Here is a 19,228-nt window from a genome sequence, read left to right on the forward strand (position 1 = left end):
AGGTTGTGAAGAAAAGGGAGCACTCATACACTGTTGGTGGGAATGTAAATTAGTTCAGTCACTGTAGAAGCAGTTTGCAGATTTCTCAAAGAACTTAAAACAGAACTACCATTCAACACAGCAATCCCATCACTGGGTATATATCCAAAAGAGAATAAACCATTCTACCAAAAAGACACATGCACTCGCAAGTTCATCACAGCATTATTCACAATAGCAAAGACATGGAATCAACCTAGATGCCCATCAATGGTGAACTGGATAAAGCAAACATGGTACATTTATACCATGGAGTACTATGCGGTCATAAAAATAATAAAATCGTACTTTGCAGCAACATGGATGCAGCTGAAGGCCATTATTCTAAGCAAAGTAATGCAGGAACGAAAAACCAAATACTGCATGTTCTCATTTGTAAGTGGGAGCTAAACACTGGGTACTCATGGATATAAAGATGGGAACAATAGATACTGGAGACTGACAGAGGAAGAAGGGAAGCAAGGGTTGAAAACTAGTTCCAGGGGTACTATGCTCACTACTTGAGTGACAGGATCAATCATACCCCAAACCTCCGCATCACACGATACATCCATATAACAAACCTATACATGTTGCCCCTGAATCTAAGATAAAAGTTGAACTTACAAAAAAGCAAGAAGGAAAGAAATTCTCTGACCTACCCTGTCTGACCGCAGGCCACAGACCCTCATTTCAGGAGTCCTGTCCCATACCTGAAGGAAGAAACGCTGCACAGAGAAGCTGAGGAATCTGAACAGACAGGTCCTGTTGGGTTTTCCCACTCAGTCTATTTGTGGTAGATCACACTTTCTGTCCAATCACATTGCTACATGGTTGTCCACACTTCAATCATGCCTACCCAGTGATGTCCCCATAAAAGGCCCAAGAGGAGGGGGTACAGAGAGCTTCCAGATAGCTGAATATGTTCCTTGAAGATGGTGTGCCCAAGGAGGGTATGAAAGCTCGGCGCCCCTTCCCCACAGCTCACCCTATGCATCTCTTCATCTGTATCCTATGTAATCTCCTTTATAACAAACCAGTAAATATAAGTGTTTCTCTGAATTTCATGAACCAGTCTAACAAATTAATCAAACCCAAGGAGGGGGTCACGGGAATCCCAATTTCTAGCTGGTTGGTCAGAAGCCCAGGCAAAACAACCTGGATCTGCCATTGGCATTGTAAGTGGGGCAGTCTTGTGGGACTGAGCCTTCAACCTGTGGCATCTGATGCTGTCTCCAGGTAGCTGGTGTTGGAATTGAGTCAGAGGACACCCAGCTGGTATCTGCGGCAGAACTGATTGCTTACTTTTTGGTGGGGAGAAACCCTCACGTATTTCATCACAGAAGTCTTCTGTGTTGATTACTGCATTGTGTGAGAACAGAGGAAAAGCAGTTTGTGTTTTTTCACTCAGAAGTGTTCGATCGGTTCTAATGGTAAAAAGAAGGAGGTAGTCACGCACAGTGGCGCACAGCTGTCATCCCAGCACTTTGGGAGGCCAAGGTGGGTGGATCACCTGAGGTCAGGAGTTTGCGACCAGCCTGACTAACATGGTGAAACCCTATATCCACTAAATTAAAAAAAAAAAAAAATGAGCCGGACAATGGTGGTGCTGCCTGAAATCCAAAGCCCCTTGGGAGGCTGAGACAGGAGAATTGCTAGTACCTGGGAGGGAGAGGTTGCAGTGAGCCAAGATAGTGCCATTGCACTCCAGCCTGGGCAGTGAGTGAAACTCTGTCAGAAGAAAAGAAAGGAAAGGAGAGGAGAGGAGGAGAGGAGGGGAGGAGGGGAGGAGGGGAAGGAGGAAGGAAGGAAGGAAGGAAGGAAGGAAGGAAGGAAGGAAGGAAGGAAGGAAGGAAGGAAGGAAGGAAAGAAAGAAAAGGAAACTAAGGCGTGCCTACTGCCAACCACGTGAATGCTTTACATACGGTATTTAAATTAACACACCAGCTGGGGAGGTAGGTACCCTTCCTGCAGTTATATAGCTAAAACAAAACAAAACAGACAAATAAACAAACAAAAAAACTGAAGGTGAGCGCTTACCTGAGGTTAGACAGTTTATATTTGGGAGAGCTGCAATTTAAATGGGCGTCTCTTTATCAATACCCATGTGCTTATGGCTACAACTTGCTGCCCAATAACCTAATGTATGGTGTGTGCTGTGCTGATGGCTAAAACAATGGCAGATGCAGTTGAGATCATGAAGGATGTGCCAGAAATCTGTCCCGAACACATGGGAGAGGAGGAAGGCCAGACTCAGAGCGGAGCACCTGACCCAAGTACAAGCTCTCCTCATCCTGCTCACCTCTGCTAATCACCTGTGTCATAGATTCTCCCCAAGTCTAGGAGCATGGGAAGCAGGGAAAGATCAATTGGGGGTTATAGGACTTCTTTCCAAGGATGAGAATAAATCCTGCAATGTCTTGCTTACCCTGAAGAGTAGGACTCTGCAAGGCAGGCCCTCTCAACATCTCTTAAGGGAAAAGCAGCATTTTAGCTCACGACAGTGTCCTAGCAGACAAAGGCTTAAGGCATAGCCTAGCTAAAGACTTACTTAACAAATTCCAAAATAGTAGCAAAATAGTCTCCATAAAACTAAATGACTTCCAGGGAAGAAAGTGCATATTCCACTCCAGTACTTGTTGCCTTAATTAGGAACAGATTCTGATGACTGGGATTTATTTTCCTAAGCACACATCCACAAAAGCCAGAAACATCTTGTCATGCTGCAGCATCCCTGACATTTCTCAAAGACAAATTCCTAATTGGGTTTTAAAAAAAACAACCAGAAATTTCCATGCTGATTTTGATTCAGGATTCAAAACAGAACCTAAGACGTGTATTTCTGTATTATTCCAAACCATGTATAAACTGCCTTAAAAGCCTTAAGACTCCCTTCAAACACTAAAGTTTTAGAAAGGGAAAAACAGACTAAGAAATGAATTCTGAATTTAGTGTAGCAAAGAAGATTCTTCTCTTTCTTATGGAACATGAAAACTATCCGGTGATCTCTCCAAGATACTTTTAAACACCTTAATCTACTTACTTTTTAAAAGACAAGATGAGGGCTGGCACCTGCTCTTTCGCTTATGGGGTTCAAAAGGCTTTTTTTGTGTCTTTCTTTGTTAATTTATTAGAGAAATTGGCCAGCCTTTTTCATTGATTTAACTAAATTTTGTTATAATAAAGAATCTAGATGTGCCACGGAGTCTGAAATACAGAAATTATTATCCTTACCTGCACAGTTTATCCTTAAGTGTTTCCATGTACTTCATAGTATTTTCCTTCACACTTGTTTCTAGGGAAAAAAAAGGAAATCCAAAGTGAATGCAACTGCAGTCACAATTGAACAAAAACCATTCAACTAAAAGCTCAAAGCCAAAGGACTGAGGTCAAGCCACTAGTAATCGTAACATTCTATATTTGGAAAACATCCAAATCCATTGGAGTGGCTGCCTGAAGTCATGAGTTGGGGAGGATTGTGGGCCTCTGAGTGTCTCTGCAGGAGAAAGTCAGAGGCTGGAGCAACAGCGCTGAGCCAGCCTCGCTGTAGTCTTTCAAAGGCAGCTCACTGATAGTCTATCACTGGACAACGTGTGCTCTGTCTCCTACCTTTCCCGACTGATAGCCATGGGCTCGGTTGTCCAATACAGGGAAAGAGAATCTGACAGTGTAATGATTCCCATCCTACAGATGAACCAGAAAAGCCTCACTACAGGTAGAGGAGGATTGTGGACCCTTTCACTGAGAAGCAAACAAAAACATGGGATTCTGCCAGTAACTAGAAATCAATTGCTCAACCTCCAATGAGTGATGAGATCGGCTACTCTTCGAGCTAAACTCAGCACTTCCTAATTACCAAATGTTGAAGGAATGAATGATTGCTATGGTTCAACAGATCGAAGAGGTACTTTATGGATAAAAGAGATTTGATATACTTTGAACAAGTTCTCCCCTTTTGCTCATCCGAGGAATGAAGGTGCCTTCCTCTCAAGGTGATAACTAACAGACATGCACACCAAGTGTCTTGGAATAACACCTGCAGCCAAGGGGTTTCTAGCAAATGGTGGCTGGAATTATCAATGATGCTGCCATGTCTATTATTAGTATTATTATTGTTATCGTGGGTTTTATCATTGTTTTTATTCCAACCTTTATTCTGAAGGGTTATGTATGCTGAAGGGCTCATGTACTCTAAAGTTGGGGAATGTGGAAACACAGAAGCCAGGCTGCCCAGATTCATGCTACTAGAGTGTCTGGGGATTCTTGGACTTCTATTTCAGTCAACATGCATGTGTAAGGTGAGGGACAGTGGAACTGGAAAAAGTACCCTGACATTCCTCATAAAGAAACTAAATATTTAGATGGAAATTAAAACAATTACACATTCTGGCTCATTAGTCCATAAAAGGTAAAAAGAGATATTTACACAATGAAAACAACTGTTTAAGTTGCTATCTTTTCTTACTCACTTATGCTTGTCTAACACACAAACTTAGTTGTGCTAGCTGGAGCAATTATTGCAAGTTCCAAATGCCCCAACCAGAAACGTGTCTCCGTTTCACATGCCATACATATGTATGTGCCACACACTGTTCTAGGCATGTGGGATAGCTCAGTGGACAGAAGATTCCTGCTTCTGTAGTGCTTCCATTCTGGCAGTGAGGGATGCTAAAGAATAAACATAAAAATTCCATAGAACATTAGAAGGTGATAATGACAATAAGGATTTAAGGGGAAAAAAAAGACAGCAAGCGAAACAGGCTGTAGAGTGGTCAGGGAAGACATCACTGGGGAAATGACACTGCCTAAAAGTTTGCAGAGGGAGGGAAGAGGGAGTCGACAGGCATCCTGGGAAGAGTCGAAGTCATCCTGGGAAGGGGGAGTCGACAGGCATCCTGCGAATGGAGTAGGCAGTCTGAAGGCCCCAGGGCAGCAGCACAACTGTGTGCTCCAGCGAGTGTGGCCAGAGCCGAATGTTCCATGGGGAGAAAAGATGAAGGCAGAGAAACAACCCAGGTCCAATCACACAGGCCACTGTGGTAAACTATAGTCTCAAAATGGCCACAGCAATATTTCTGGTACCACATACTCTTCCAGAACCTGGCTGCTCCCTATCAAGAGGTAAAGTACATTTCCCTCTTCTTGAATGTGGTCAGGCTGAGACTGCTCCAACCCACTGAGTATGATGGAAGGTATTCTGTAACTCTTCTGAGGCTAAAGTCCAGTTTCTGCCTGGCTTTCTGTTCTGGGAACCCAGCCACCATGTTGTGAGGAAGCCCAAGCCACATGGAGAGGCCCTGTGTAAGTGTTTCAGCTGAAAACCTGGGTGATAGTCTTAGACTACATCCAGCACCAATCTCCAGATATCTGAGTGAATGAGCTTTCAGGTGGTTAGTGCCTTTGAGTCTGAGGGATCCAGACACCACAAGATGGAGACAAGTCCCCCCACTGTAAGCTGTCTGAATTCCTGACTCACAGAATTTTGCGTATAATAAATGGTGATGTAAGTCATTAAGTTTGGGGATGTTTTGTTGCACAGCTGTAGTAACTAGAAGGCCACTGTCAGGATTTTGAGTGTTCTGAGTGGAATGGAAAAACACTGTAGAAGAAAAAAATGAGATTGACCTACAGCCACTATGTTGAGAATACACCATAGGGGAGGATGGGGTGGAAGCAAAAAGACATGGACGAGGTTAGTGCAATCATCCAGGAAAAGATGATCAGGATGTGGAGGAGGAAAAGTAGAATATTTTTCTCACCCATCACCAGGGTCATGGCTGACACCCCTATAACAAAAGACAGGTTAACAAGAGAAAGGCATGACAAATTTATGTAACCAAAGTTTTATGTGATATAGGAGCCTTCAGAGATGAAGACCCCATGATCCAGAGAAAACTGTCTATTTTTGTGCTTAGGTTCAATGAAGCATATGAAGAATGGACAGCTTTGTAGAAACCTGATTGGACAAAAAGCATATGATCTAATGGTGATAAACTGGAGCTCAGCACGGCCTGTTTGTTCAGAATCTTCTTGGCCTCTGTATAGCATTCCTTCCCTCCAGGTGACGGGGCAGGGCAACTGTCACATAAGGGTCTTATGCCCACTTTTCAGGGAAGGTAACCAACAGAATCCTTTAAGATCAGCTCTCACACAGAAAGACAGCGGATGGTCAGAGTGACCTTTCTGCTTCTGCTGTTTCCTCAGTGTCCAAGGTGCTGTACTTTGTAGTATCATGTTCTATGTCCCAACAGGGACTTAAACTAGTGCATTAGCAGGAGTTAGTGATAAGTGTGTAGATTTTAGATATATTTTAAAGGTAGAGACAATAGCTTTCCTAGTGGGTCAAATGTCAGGTGTGAGAAAAAGAAAAGTCGGCTGGGCGCGGTAGCTCACGCCTGTAATTCCAGCACTTTGGGAGGCCGAGGCAGGTGGATCACCTGAGGTCAGGAGTTCAAAACCAGCCTGGCCAACATGGTGAAACCCCACCTCTACTAAAAATACAAAAATTATCTGGGTGTGGTGGTGGGCACCTGTAATCCCAGCTACTCGGGAGGCTGAGACAGGAGAATCGTTTAACCTGGGAGGCGGAGGTTGCAGTGAGCCGAGATCGCGCCACTGCACTTCAGCCTGGGCAACAAAGAGCAAAATTCTGTTTCAAAAAAAAAGTCAAGAATGACTACAGATTTTTACCCTAAGCCACCAGAAAAAAAACAGAAATTGCCATCAACTGAGATGGGAAGAATGAGAAGTGAAACTGGTTGGGGAGACAAGAATTTAGCTTTGGATTTGTTAAATTTGAGAAGTTTTTAGACATTCAGTGGAGATGTCAAGTGTGAGGTTGGTTATCTGAGTCCGGAGTTTGGGAAAGTTCTGGAACAGAGACATTTGGGATTGGCATTTGAAGGAATGAGACTGGACAATATCACTGAGGAAGTGGGAGTAACTTAAGAAGCCCTTGCTGATCATAGGCAATGCACCATTTATATTGTGATAGCACCTTCCATCCAATGGACAAAAATGGACAGCACCCCCCGAGGAAAAGAAAGCCATATTCTTATGTTTAAAAATAGTCTAGATGTCTATGAAGCTAATCACTTTCTTAAGAAACTGAATGCTAAGTACTTGCCTCATCTCAATGTCTGAAGCACCAGTTAGTGATACGCTGGACCTGCACGAGAACTTCCAGGCAGAGCCATGGGCTTTTCTACTTGCCTGGAGCCTGCCATCTAAGGAGAATGCTATGTTGAACTATCACTTTCATTGGACCCAACCTATGTCCCAGCCAGACAGCCTAAAAGTACCTTGCATGTATTCACTAAGTTGACTCACAACCTTCAAGACAGGCCAAGACTGTAGACAGGGAGTTTAGATTTTAAACTTCCTAAAAAATACACCCACAGACACAGTGACTGAGAACAGAAGTCACCTTTTCCTCTCTTCTTACTTCCCTCCTCTTCCTTTCTTCCCTACCATTTTAGGCCCGATAGAGCAGGGACCTGTGAGAATGGTGATGGTAGTAAGGCAAGGTTCCAAGAAGCAAAGAGGGCACTCAAGGAAATGCCGAATACAAAAGGAAATGCTACGAAACAAACAAGACCAGAGGACTGCAGGCCTCCTGATCAGGAAGAAGCAGGAACACATTAACTGCTTCTGTTTATTAAGGGAATCTGATATCCAGATTCAGGCCATGATATCAGAGTGGAATTCATACAATTAGTTTGATGAATCCAATTAAACAAAAACTTGGATTAACGGATTGATAATTAAATGCCATAAATCAGTAAACACAGTACAGTGCATGAAACAAACACACATCACGCTACAGGAGTTCAATCTGGGTCCTCCTTCACGCAAGACCCTATACTTGGCACTAATTAAATGTAAAAAGGACATAGCTTCCAGAGATACAGAGATAGCTGTGGGGCCAGCCTCTTTAACACTGATTTCTCACTGGAGTGCACAGCAACATTTTCCATAAATATTCATCATAACCAATAATCCAAAAATATCCCTATGAGTCTGATGGGAAAAAAAAAATAACCAACCTACCCAGCAACAGCTTTTTCAATGTAAATACGGAAGTTGGAAGGTAGAAGATGTCAACACGAAAGTAGAAGAATGTTAAGTGGGAGGAAGTCCAACTAGGTTTCAATGCGTTGTATCCCTTGCATAATAAAGGGACAGCAGTATTTGACATGAAAATAGCATGGGAAATGAGTAACACCCAGGCAGACTTGCTATCAGATTGAATGGACCAGTGACTTGAAGAAACTCCAGCCCCACCACCCTCAATTAATAAGGAAGACATGCTCAGATGGGGTCAGTATGATACAATCTCACCTTTGAAAATGGAAGCCAAAGGGACCTCCCCGGTTTAGCATTAATGGCAAAGTTTGTCAAACATTAGCTACGTTATTGGAATTTTCTAAATTAACATTAAGTACCAAGTGAGACCTGGCCTACATTTACAAAAATAAGTCATTAGATTTCAAAGATCAATATTCAAGAATCTATTTAGATAATTAACTCCCACTTAGTAAAATCTTTCAGACGGAAGATGTGAAAGACAAAGGAGAAATTTTAGAACTCTGAGAAATTTTCAAATAGCTAAGGTATTATGCTGTCTTCGAGTGAATGAAAGGACTTTTGTTCGGATAATTAAATCATGCACGAGGATGAAGAGGTAACATAATCCTGAAAAGACGCAGGAAAGTCAGCAATACAGGAAAACGGACCTGCAGCTGGAATGTCTTGGCAGGCGGGGTGGCATAAGATTGTTTCAGTTCTTGAAAGATGGTAGATTCTTTCTATGAAGTCCTACATGAGTGAAATTTCACACTGAAGGGCAAAATGGAAATATCAACCATGAACCTCTAAAATGTAGAGTTTTGTCTGCTCATACACAAATGACACTGTCACATTGGAGACCCAGTGTGTGGACACACGTGATATTGATTTAGCTACCATTTTACTGAGCACTTTCTTTTGCAAGACCTGTTTTAAACACCTTATTCTAAACATGAACTAAATAATAGTATCAATGAAGCAGCTCTATCATTATCACCATTTTATAGTTGGTGAAATGGAGCAGCAGTAAGGTTCAAAGTCACACTGCCAGTGAGGGATAGTTCCAGAGCTCACTGTTACAAAACACATGACTTCAACTTTATATAACAGGAGAGCAGTCAGTGCACACTGAATTAATGCATGTGAAATCTCAGCACCAACAAAATGAAGCAGGTGTTCAAAGACAGTAAATTCAGGAGAGGCCAAAGGTTGTGCTGTAAAAAGTCAGAGTTATAAAGAGTACTGACCATTGCAAAGATGAGCCATCAATAAATGAAAATCTCATTGTCTGTAAAATGTAAGGAAGAATGCTAATAGTATATCAGCATAAAACAAATCAACATTGTGTAAAATAAATTTATATATATAAACACATATGTATATATATACATATGTATATATGTGTGTGTATATACATGTATGCACACATATATATATGAAAGAGAATAGGCCAAATGATTTCAAAGTAGGTTGATTTCAAAGTAGGTTGCAATGAGAAAATGATTAATAACTTTCTAAAGCATATATCTACACTGGCTCATTGTCCCCAGTGAGAGGTTAATTGTGTGATTTTACTAAAAGATTTTGATTTGCATGTATATATTTATTTATTTGCAGCATTTCTCTGCTATCACCTATCTGTGGTAGTTCTAGTTTAGCTAGAATTCTGAAGAGAGGACTTCTGAGTTCAACAGAATTCAGTCCTTCCCAGGCTTTTGACTACTCAATATAAATTCTCTAGATCCAGAGCCCAATAAATGCATCATTACCAAATTAGCAAGAGATTCATTTCTCATTGTCAGGGCATCGTTCAGTATGTTGTTGTTAATTCTCTGTCTCTTTTTCTCTGATGTTGATAAGACGTTTACGGATAGAAGGAAAATTATCAGATATGAGTCCTACAGATTTAAGAAGTGGTAACAGGGAAAGGGTTTCTCTTTGGAGTTATACCTGACTGTCATTCATACATTAATCTAATGTTTTTTCTTTTTCTCTTTTTTTTTGAGACAAGGTCTTGCTCTGTCACCCAAGCTAAAGTGCAGTGGCGTGATCACAGCTCACTGCAGCCTTGAACTCCTGGGCTCAAGTGATCTATTTTTTTGTAGAGATGAGGGCTCGCTTTGTTGCCCAGGCTGGTCTCGAACTTCTGGCTTCAAGCAGTCCTCTCACTTCCACTTCCCAAAGTACTGAGATTACAGGCATGAGCCACCACACCCTGCCTCTAATGTTCTTTAAATGCCTACCACATGCCAGACTCCATGTTAGGCACTGGGGCCACAGAGGTGAATATCATGCTACCCACGGGCTTAAGAAAATCAGGCTTGGTAATAGAAAGAGTCACATCAATAGATGACTAATAAAAGCAACAAGTTAGATTCCATAATAAAAGCAGCAGTCATGCTCGGAGCATCATGGAGGGAGATTTGGCCCAGCTTGAGGGGGTTTAAACACGACTCCCTGAGGAAGTGACTGAGTTAGAGATCTTAAAGGATTTTCCATGCTAGCTGATGCAGGAGGAGACATGGATAATCCAAAACAGCAATTGCATGTAAAATAAGATTTGTGTTTTAGAATAGCAGGCATTTCATGTCATATCATTTTACCTCCCCAAGTATTTCCAAATCGTTTCCCTCCAAGCTTACTTTATGATTACTAGATGTACTACACGATCCCACACCAAAGGAAGACGGAGTAGCTACAGGAAATCAGCCTGTCCGAAAGCACAGACTCTGAGCTTCTACCACTGCCCCAATAGCCACACTTGAACGTGAAGGTAAGATTAACTCATTCTGCCAGCTTTTCACCTTTGAGTAACGCGAGTGAGAATGTTGAGTTACAGTAAGTAACTTCATGCTGGCAGAGGTACCCAAAGAACAGAGAGTGAAAAAGTGTTTTCAGAACTGGCACATCATCCTGTGACTCAGTTGTCCATGAAAAAAGTAAAATCAATTATTCTGAACTATGTTGATGCCTCCGCTTCCACTGTTTTGTCCTGTGGGGTGGTGTGTGGCTGTTGCTTCTCAGCGAGTCGCCACCCTCAGAGAGTTCTGCCCCATTGCCCTTGAACCCTGGAGCACATCTCAAAGATTTGTCTGTCTTGATACTCATGTATGTAGACACAGCTCCTTGCTTAGACAGGGAAAGAGAGTGGGCAGGAAGAAGGAAAGGAGAAATGAGTAAGGAAGCTCCACCAGGTTTAAAAATGTTTGCTATGTGGCAAGTGCTTATAGTAGATAAAGCCCAGGTTCCGATTTTACCTGCTGTGCCTGTCACTAGTTAATTGGGTATCATCTAATATAGTAATTCTCACTTTCCCCGTTCAGACCTGCTCCTACATGCAATCTCCTGACGCCCTTGAAGCACACAGCCTAATAAATCAGCACAAGTCAATGGCAAAAGAAAAACCAAATGCTTGCGGTATGGAAAGCAGGTCAGTAAAAAGCTAACACCATCAGTTCCAAGCAGGTTCACTTCACAGCCTCCCACTCACGTGCCCTTGTCAAATGCTTTTTCTAAATGGAAAGGCAGGCTAACTTTTCTCAGCAATCCCTGCTGACAGCAGCAGGCATATCTGGGTTTGCTTTCTTGCTTTCTGGCGCCTATAACTGAGAGAGTTGTGACCTGGAGATTAATTTACAGTATTTTAAAATTGCTTAGAATGCCTATTTACTGCCTTACCTAGAAGTGTGCAACTGAGAATATGCAGTCTCATTCTTTGATTCTTTCTCCTATTATTTCCCTGAAACACAGGCATCACACACACACACACACACACACACACACACACACACAAGCACTTTTTTTTTTTCATTCTTTTTGATTGACAGAAGAAGAAAGAAAATTTGGGACTTTGTTTTAAAAGTGAAATACTGTCTTCTTAAACAACTTGTGTTTAAAACCAGGCCCAATCCACACTTGATCTTCTTAAGCTAGGAAAAGTGAGCTCACACTGAGTGCTGGGAGGATGCTTCATGTGCGTCCTTATTTTGTTTAATTCTCACAATAACTCTCTAAATCCCTTTTGAGGATAAGGAGACTGAGGCTGCGAGAAGTTATTTCAAAGAGTAAATAAAAAATTCAGACCCACTTGGGTTTTATGCCAAAGGTTCTGTGTTTACAAATATGCAATATTGTTGCCCAGTTGTGATGAAACATAATTTATGAATTTCACTGAGGGAATTTCGCAAAAGGAAAGAATTTACTTTTCCCTCTAAAGCAGAGGCTTTTCATATGCAACTGTTAAAAGACACAAGAGCTTGTGGGTCTGATGGTTGGTTTGAGCTGTTGCTGTTGGGAGAGATGCTGGGGCACTAGCAGGAAGACGTAGTTCGTGCTCAGTGGCCAAAGATGGCGTCCCCCGAAGGCAGCCAGATCCGGACTACGTGGTGTTTTCCAGGTTGGAGGTGCCCTCCTCAACTGCCTTACGAAGTTCCCAAGCAGCCCGCCCAAATACTACCTGCTTCTTACGCCGAAGGGATTTGGCAGGAAAAGGGCCAAACTGGCCATGCGGAGGCACAAAGTGAGGCCAGAACAACTTCCCATCTGACAAAAGCCTTTCGTTTGCTGTGAGGTTCCAATCATCACTCCATGCCTTACTCCCACCCCAAAACACACACATGCTGTCCACATCCAGGCACTGGCCCTCACCCCTACGTGACCTCACTGTACCTGACTGGGCACCTCCTGCTTATAAACATAGTCTCATTAGAGGCCAAAGATGCTAAGACAACGTGCCCCAGCTAGTAAGACACACACAGAGGTCTCCTCTCCTTTAATATGCAGGTGATAGATACATGGGTGATGAACAAGTATGTGTAAAAATTAACACAGGAAGGCGAGGCGCAGTGGCTCACGCCTGTAATCCCAGCAGGCGTTTGGGAGGCCGAGGCAGGTGGATCACAAGGTCAGAAGATCGAGACCATCCTGGCTAACATGGTGAAACCCCATCTCTACTAAAAATACAAAAATTAGCTGGGTGTGGTGGCACACACCTGTTGTCCCAGCTACTTGGGAGACTGAGGCAGGAGAATCTCTTGAACCTGGGAGGTGGAGGTTGCAGTGAGCCGAGATTGTGCCACCGCACTCCAGCCTAGGTGACAGAGTTGAGACTCCATCTCAAAGAGAAAAAAAAAGATTACACAGGAAAAATGCAAATGATTGAGTATCTGCTTCAATCTAGAATAGCCCTTGGACATACCCAAGAGGGGCCCCTCTCATGGGCATCATGCTAGAGAACCCTCGCTTCTAGATTCCTCCAGACTGCCCCTTTGCATGGTGAGGCGGTCACATGGCCAAAAGATTTGCCCTTTCAATTCTGCTCTGTGTTCTTGGTACTCAGAATTTCCTGCCCAAATGTCTCTGGGAGCACTTCTTCTTCTTCTTTTTTTTTTTTTTTTTTTTTTAATACTTTAAGTTCTGGGGTACATGTGCAGAATGTGCAGTTTTGTTTATTAGGTATACACGTGCCATGGTGGTTTGCTGCACCCATCAATCTGCCACCTACATTAGGTATTTCTCCTAAAGCTATCCCTCCCCTAGCCCCCCACCACCCGACAGGCCCCGGTGTGTGATGTTCCCCTCCCTATGTCCATGTGTTCCCATTGTTCAACTCCCACTTAAGAGTGAGAACATGTGGTGTTTGGTTTTCTGTTTTTGTGATAGTTTGCTGAGAATGGTGGTTTCGAGCTTCATCCATCTCCCTGCAAAGGACATGAACTTATCCTTTTTTATGGCTGCATAGTATTCCATAGTGTATATGTGTCATATTTTCTTTATCCAGTCTGTCATTGATGGACATTTGCGTTGGTTCTAAGTCTTTGCTATTGTGAATAGTGCCACAATAAACATATGTGTGCATGTGTCTTTATAGTAGAATGATTTATAATCCTTTGGGTATATACTCAGTAATGGGATTGCTAGGTCAATGGTATTTCTAGTTCTAGATCCTTGAGGAATCGCCACGCTGTCTTCCACAATGGTTGAACTAATTTACACTCCCACCAACAGTGTCAAAGCATCCCTATTTCTCCACACCCTTTCCAGCATCTGTTGTTTCCTTTTTAATGATCGCCATTCTAACTGGCATGAGATGGTATCTCATTGTGATTTTGATTTGCATTTCTCTGATGACCAGTGATGATGGGCATTTTTTCATGTGTCTGTTGGCTGTATAAATGTCTTCTTCTGAGAAGTGTCTGTTCATCTCCTTTGCCAACTTTTTGATGGGGTGGTTTTTTTTCTGTTAAATTTGTTTAAGTTCTTTGTTGATTCTGAATATTAGCCCTTTGTCAGACGGATAGATTGCAAAATTTTTCTCACATTCTGTAGGTTGCCTGTTCATGCTGATGATAGTTTCTTTTGCTGTGCAGAAGCTCTTTAGTATAATTAAATCCCATTTGTCAATTTTGGCTTTTGTTGCCATTGCTTTTGGTGTTTTAGACATGAAGTCTTTGCCCATGCCTATGTCCTGAATGGTATTGCCCAGGTTTTCTTCTAGGATTTTTATGGTCTTATGTTTAAGTCTTTGATCCATTTTGAGTTGATTTTTGTATGAGGTGTAAGGAAGGGGTCCAGTTTCAGTTTTCTGCATATGGCTAGTTAGTTTTCCCAACACCATTTATTAAATAGGGAATCTTTTCCCCATTGCTTCTTTGTGTCAGGTTTGTCAAAGATCAGATGGTTATAGATGTGTGGTGTTATTTTTGAGGCCCCTGTTCTGCTCCATTGATCTATATATCTGTTTTGGTACCAGTACCATGCTGTTTTGGTTACTGTAAGCTTGTAGCATAGTTTGAAGTCAGGTAGCGTGATGCTTCCAGCTTTGTTTTTCTTGCCCAGGATTGTCTTGGCTATGTGGGCTCTTTCTTGGTTCCATATGAAGTTTAAAGTAGTTTTTTCCAATTCTATAGAGAAAGTCAGTGGTAGTTTGACGGGGATAGCATTGAATCTATAAATTACTTTCGGCAGTATGGCCATTTTGACGATATTGCTTCTTCCTATCCATGAGCATGGAATATTTTTTCCATTTGTTTGGTCCTCTCATTTCCTTGAGCAGTGGTTTGTAGTTCTCCGTGAAGAGGTCCTTCACATCCCTTGTAAGTTGTATTCCTAGATATTTTATTCTCTTTGTAGCAATTATGAAAGGGAGTTCACTCGTGATTTGGATCTCTGTCTGTTATTGGTGTATTGGAATGCTTGTGATTTTTGCACATTTATTTTGTATCCTGAGACTTTGCTGAAGTTGCTTATCAGCTTGAGGAGATTTTGGGCTCAGACAATGGGGTTTTCTAAATATACAATCATGTCATCTGCAAACAGAGACAACTTGACTTCCTCTCTTCCTATTTGAGTACACTTTATTTCTTTCTCTTGCCCAATTGCCCTGGCCAGAACTTCCAATACTATGTTGAATAGGACTGGTGAGAGAGGGCATCCTTGTCTTGTGTCGGTTTTCAAAGGGAATGCTTCCAGTTTTTGCCCATTCGGTATGATATTGGCTGTGGGTTTGTCATAAATAGCTGCATTGATTGGATACCAGATCCAGATGCAACTTTGGACTCCTTCAGTTCTTTAGCCCCCACAAACCTGAAAGAGGCTGACAGCTGGGAGTAGCTGCAGAAAGCAGACCTCTCCTTCCAGAAGAAGGATCTGGGCACTGCATCCAAGCCCCCACCGCAGAGCAGGTAGACAAAACTCAGACACACATGCTGGAGTGTCTGTGCATGAATCTGCAAGACAGTCATGGTGAGGGACAACAGAGATGTGCGAAAAATAGAGCTGGAGGCTGGGTTCAGGGGACCAGGACTCTGGCACCTCTGCTTTCTGATATAGAGTCCAAGGAATTCAAGCATTCTAAACTCATACCTGGTCTCCTAATCATTAATCATTAAGAAGTCATATTTATGGCAGGGTGTGGTGGTTCACGCCTATAATCCCGGCACTTTGGGAGGCCGAAGCAGGCAGATTACCTGAGGTCAGGAGTTCAAGACCAGCCTGGTCAACATGGTGAAACCCCATCTCTACTAAAAATACAAAAATTAGCCAGCCGTAGTGGCGTGTGTCCATAGTCCCAGCTACTCAGGAGACTGAGGTAGGAGAATAGCTTGAACCCAGGATGTGGAGGTTGCAATGAGCCAAGATTGCACCACTGCACTCCAGGTTGAGTGACAGAGCGAGACCCTGTCTAAAAAAAAAAAGAAGTCGTATTTGTCAAGTGTATTAATCATGCTCTTTTTCATTTTCAGTATTTTATGATGCTTTGACATCTTGGGGCCTTGCTGACTCTAGAGAGACTGCCCCTCCCAGGGTTATTCCTAGAAAGAGTAAACAACTCACATGTGAGCACACCCTTGCTAGGATAACCAAGCAATCCAGAACTCACACCTCCAACCACCTCCTGTAGTGGGCTCTCACACGCTGGGCCACTATCCCTTGCCCCTGGCATCAGATAACTAGGGACACCCCCTATACCGCAGAGTCCACTGAAATTATTCAAACTAGCTAATCCCAAGCCTGGTTGCCCTGCCTTTCCCATTCCTTCTCACTGAAACTGCAGTAAAGACTCTTGCCCACATCTTCCCCCTCACTCTCTCTACCTCCTCACCAACCCTGGTGCATCCCCATGTGGCCTGGCATAGCATGGCATGTCCCAGCCCTTGGGAACTGTGAGTAACAAACTCTTTTCTTTTCTTTTCTTTTCTTTTTTTTTTTTTTTGAGACAGAGTCTCGCTCTGTCACCCAGGCTGGAGTGCGGTGGCCGGATCTCAGCTCATTGCAAGCTCCGCCTCCCGGGTTTAGGCCATTCTTCTGTCTCAGCCTCCCGAGTAGGTAGGACTACAGGCACCCACCACCTCGCCCAGCTAGTTTTTCTGTATTTTTTAGTAGAGATGGGGTTTCACCGCGTTAGCCAGGATGGTCTCGATCTCCTGACCTCGTGATCCGCCCATCTCGGCCTCCCAAAGTGCTGGGATTACAGGCTTGAGCCACCGCGCCTGGCCACAAACTCTTTTCAATGGCAGCTGTCTCCTGATCAGTTGGTCTCACCATGCCTGAATAATACATTTTAAAGCATCAAGGAAGGACAGTAGAACATTTAGCCATTTACTAGGTTGATTTATCTCTGGAAATATGCAGATACATGGTATAGGGGCCTTGGGCTCTATCACGGCCCCAGCCCCACATGTATTAGTGGTGAGCCTGCTTTTACCAATATCCGCAGTTAATTCTAAAATGGACAAAGGAAGAAAAAAAGGCAAGCCTTCTTAGCTGTGAGCACGACATTATGAAGGGGCTAAATTTCAACCTTTACAAAATAGTCCACAGGGAACATAATCCTTGATCTCCCACAAACCCCAGCAATGTGTGTTATGAGGCTCCCAGGCAGCACTCTCCCGGTAGAAGCAGGAAGGAGGCAATGCCAGGTGCTCAGCACAAGGACCCATGGATGGCTGGGAGTGTCCCTGCTGGTACAACTCAGAGTATTCAACACAGTTCCCTGAAGCTAAAACGAGGCACCTCTGGCCATGGCATTTTCTTTCTTTCTTTCTTTCTTTTTTAGACAGTCTCACTCTGTTGCCCAGGCTGGAATGCAGTGGTACAATCTCGGCTCACTGTAATCTCTGCCTCCCAGGTTCAAGCGATTCTCCTGCCTGGGCCTTCTGAGTAGCTGGGACTACAGGCATGTGCCACCATGCCCTGCTAATTTTTGTATTTTCAGTAGAGACAGGCTTTCACCATATTAGCCACGGTGGTCTCAAACTCTTGACCTCGAATAATCTGCCCGCCTTAGCCTCCCAAAGTGCTGGGATTACAGGTGTGAGCCACTGCTCCTGGTCTGGCCATGCCATTTTCTGCTTCCACACAGCACAGCTGGGAAATAGAGAAGGTTGAATGCAGAACTCTGATGGAAACTATGAGTTCTGTCTTCTCCAGGGCCACCCAGCAGGTTCCCTGTTAGGGGAGGAGCCTACACCTCTCCTGCACCTTTTTATTCTTGTCCTTCTTCCCGGAAGTAGATCCCAGAAACACCTGCTTGATACCCTGCACTGGCTTTCCCTGGATCTTGAATAAAATCCAAATCCTTCCCAAGACCTTGAGGTGCTGCACGGTCAGCCTTGCTTGTTTGTTCTCTCTTTCCCTCGTCCCCTGGTTACCTCGTCCCCTGGCCCCCAGATCACAGGTCTGGTTTTCTCATCTCCACTGCAGGAGCTCTTTCCCCATCCTCTGTCTGGCTCGCTCTGCTCCCTTCCTGTGGGGGAGGCACTTATCCTTTAAGCCGCGTCTTTTTTTTTTTTTGTATTTCTCGTAGAGACGGGGTTTCACTGTGTTACCCAGGATGATCTCGATATCTTGACCTCGTGATCCGCCCGTCTCGGCCTCCCAAAGTGCTGGGATTACAGGCGTGAGCCACCGCGCCTGGCCTTGAAGCCTCATCTTAAATGTTCCCGCCTTTGAGGGCACTTTCCCCTACAGTTCTTGACTGGCTGCCACCCTGATAATTTGCTCTCTGATCCTTTACTGGTGCCTCTGCAGTCCTTTTAACAATTACATATTTTTTGTTTTTTATTTTTGTCTTTCCCATTAGAATTCAAGTTTCAGGCTGGGTGCAGTGGCTCACGCCTATAATCCCAGCACTTTGGGAGGCCTAGGCGGGTGGATCACGAGCTCAGGAGTCCGAGACCATCCTGGCCAACATGGTGAAACCCCATCTCTACTAAAAATACAAAAATTAGCTGGGCATGGTAGCTTGCACCTATAGTCCCAGCTACTCGGGAGGCTGAGGCAGGAGAATCGCTTGAACCCAGGAGGCAGAGGTTGCAGTGAGCCAAGATTGCACCACTGCACTTCAGCCTGGCAACAGAGTAAGACTCCATCTAAAAAAAAAAAAAAAAAAAAGGAGTCAAGTTTCATGAGGAGAGCACCCCATGGTGGGCTCTCCATACACATTTGTTGGATTATCTATGAGCTCTCCTACCTCGCTTTACTGGCCTTGCTCCTGGAATCTCACTGTTGCTTTATAAAGCAGAAAAGGGAGGGCAGAAAAGCTTCCCAGGGATGAGCACAGGCAGTGGGAATGTGAGAGCTGGCTGAGTGTTATGAATTAGCAGAACAAGGGTCACTGGTGTCTTACACAGCCAAGCTTTGG

At 43.6% G+C, this 19,228-nt stretch overlaps 1 protein-coding gene across 11 annotated transcripts in view; it reads right to left on the reverse strand.

Annotated features, from left to right (window-relative positions):
• Positions 1–19,228, reverse strand: part of LOC105499180 (DISC1 scaffold protein) — a 426,110-nt gene that overhangs the window by 92,457 nt on the left and 314,425 nt on the right. For 10 of the 11 annotated variants that reach the window (XR_011610479.1, XR_011610480.1, XR_011610478.1 and 7 more), the window contains one exon: positions 3,253–3,313. The exons of the other annotated variant lie outside the window; for it this stretch is intronic. Coding sequence is in view for 4 of the 10 variants with exons in the window: in XM_011771662.3 (XP_011769964.2) it covers positions 3,253–3,313 (61 nt within the window). In the remaining 6 variants the exon portion in view is untranslated. Of the gene's footprint in view, positions 1–3,252; positions 3,314–19,228 lie in introns of those variants that run through there. 11 annotated transcript variants of the gene reach the window in all.

The sequence above is a fragment of the Macaca nemestrina genome, chromosome 1 (genome assembly GCF_043159975.1).
Source record: "Macaca nemestrina isolate mMacNem1 chromosome 1, mMacNem.hap1, whole genome shotgun sequence".
In the NCBI taxonomy this organism is placed as follows: domain Eukaryota; kingdom Metazoa; phylum Chordata; class Mammalia; order Primates; family Cercopithecidae; genus Macaca; species Macaca nemestrina.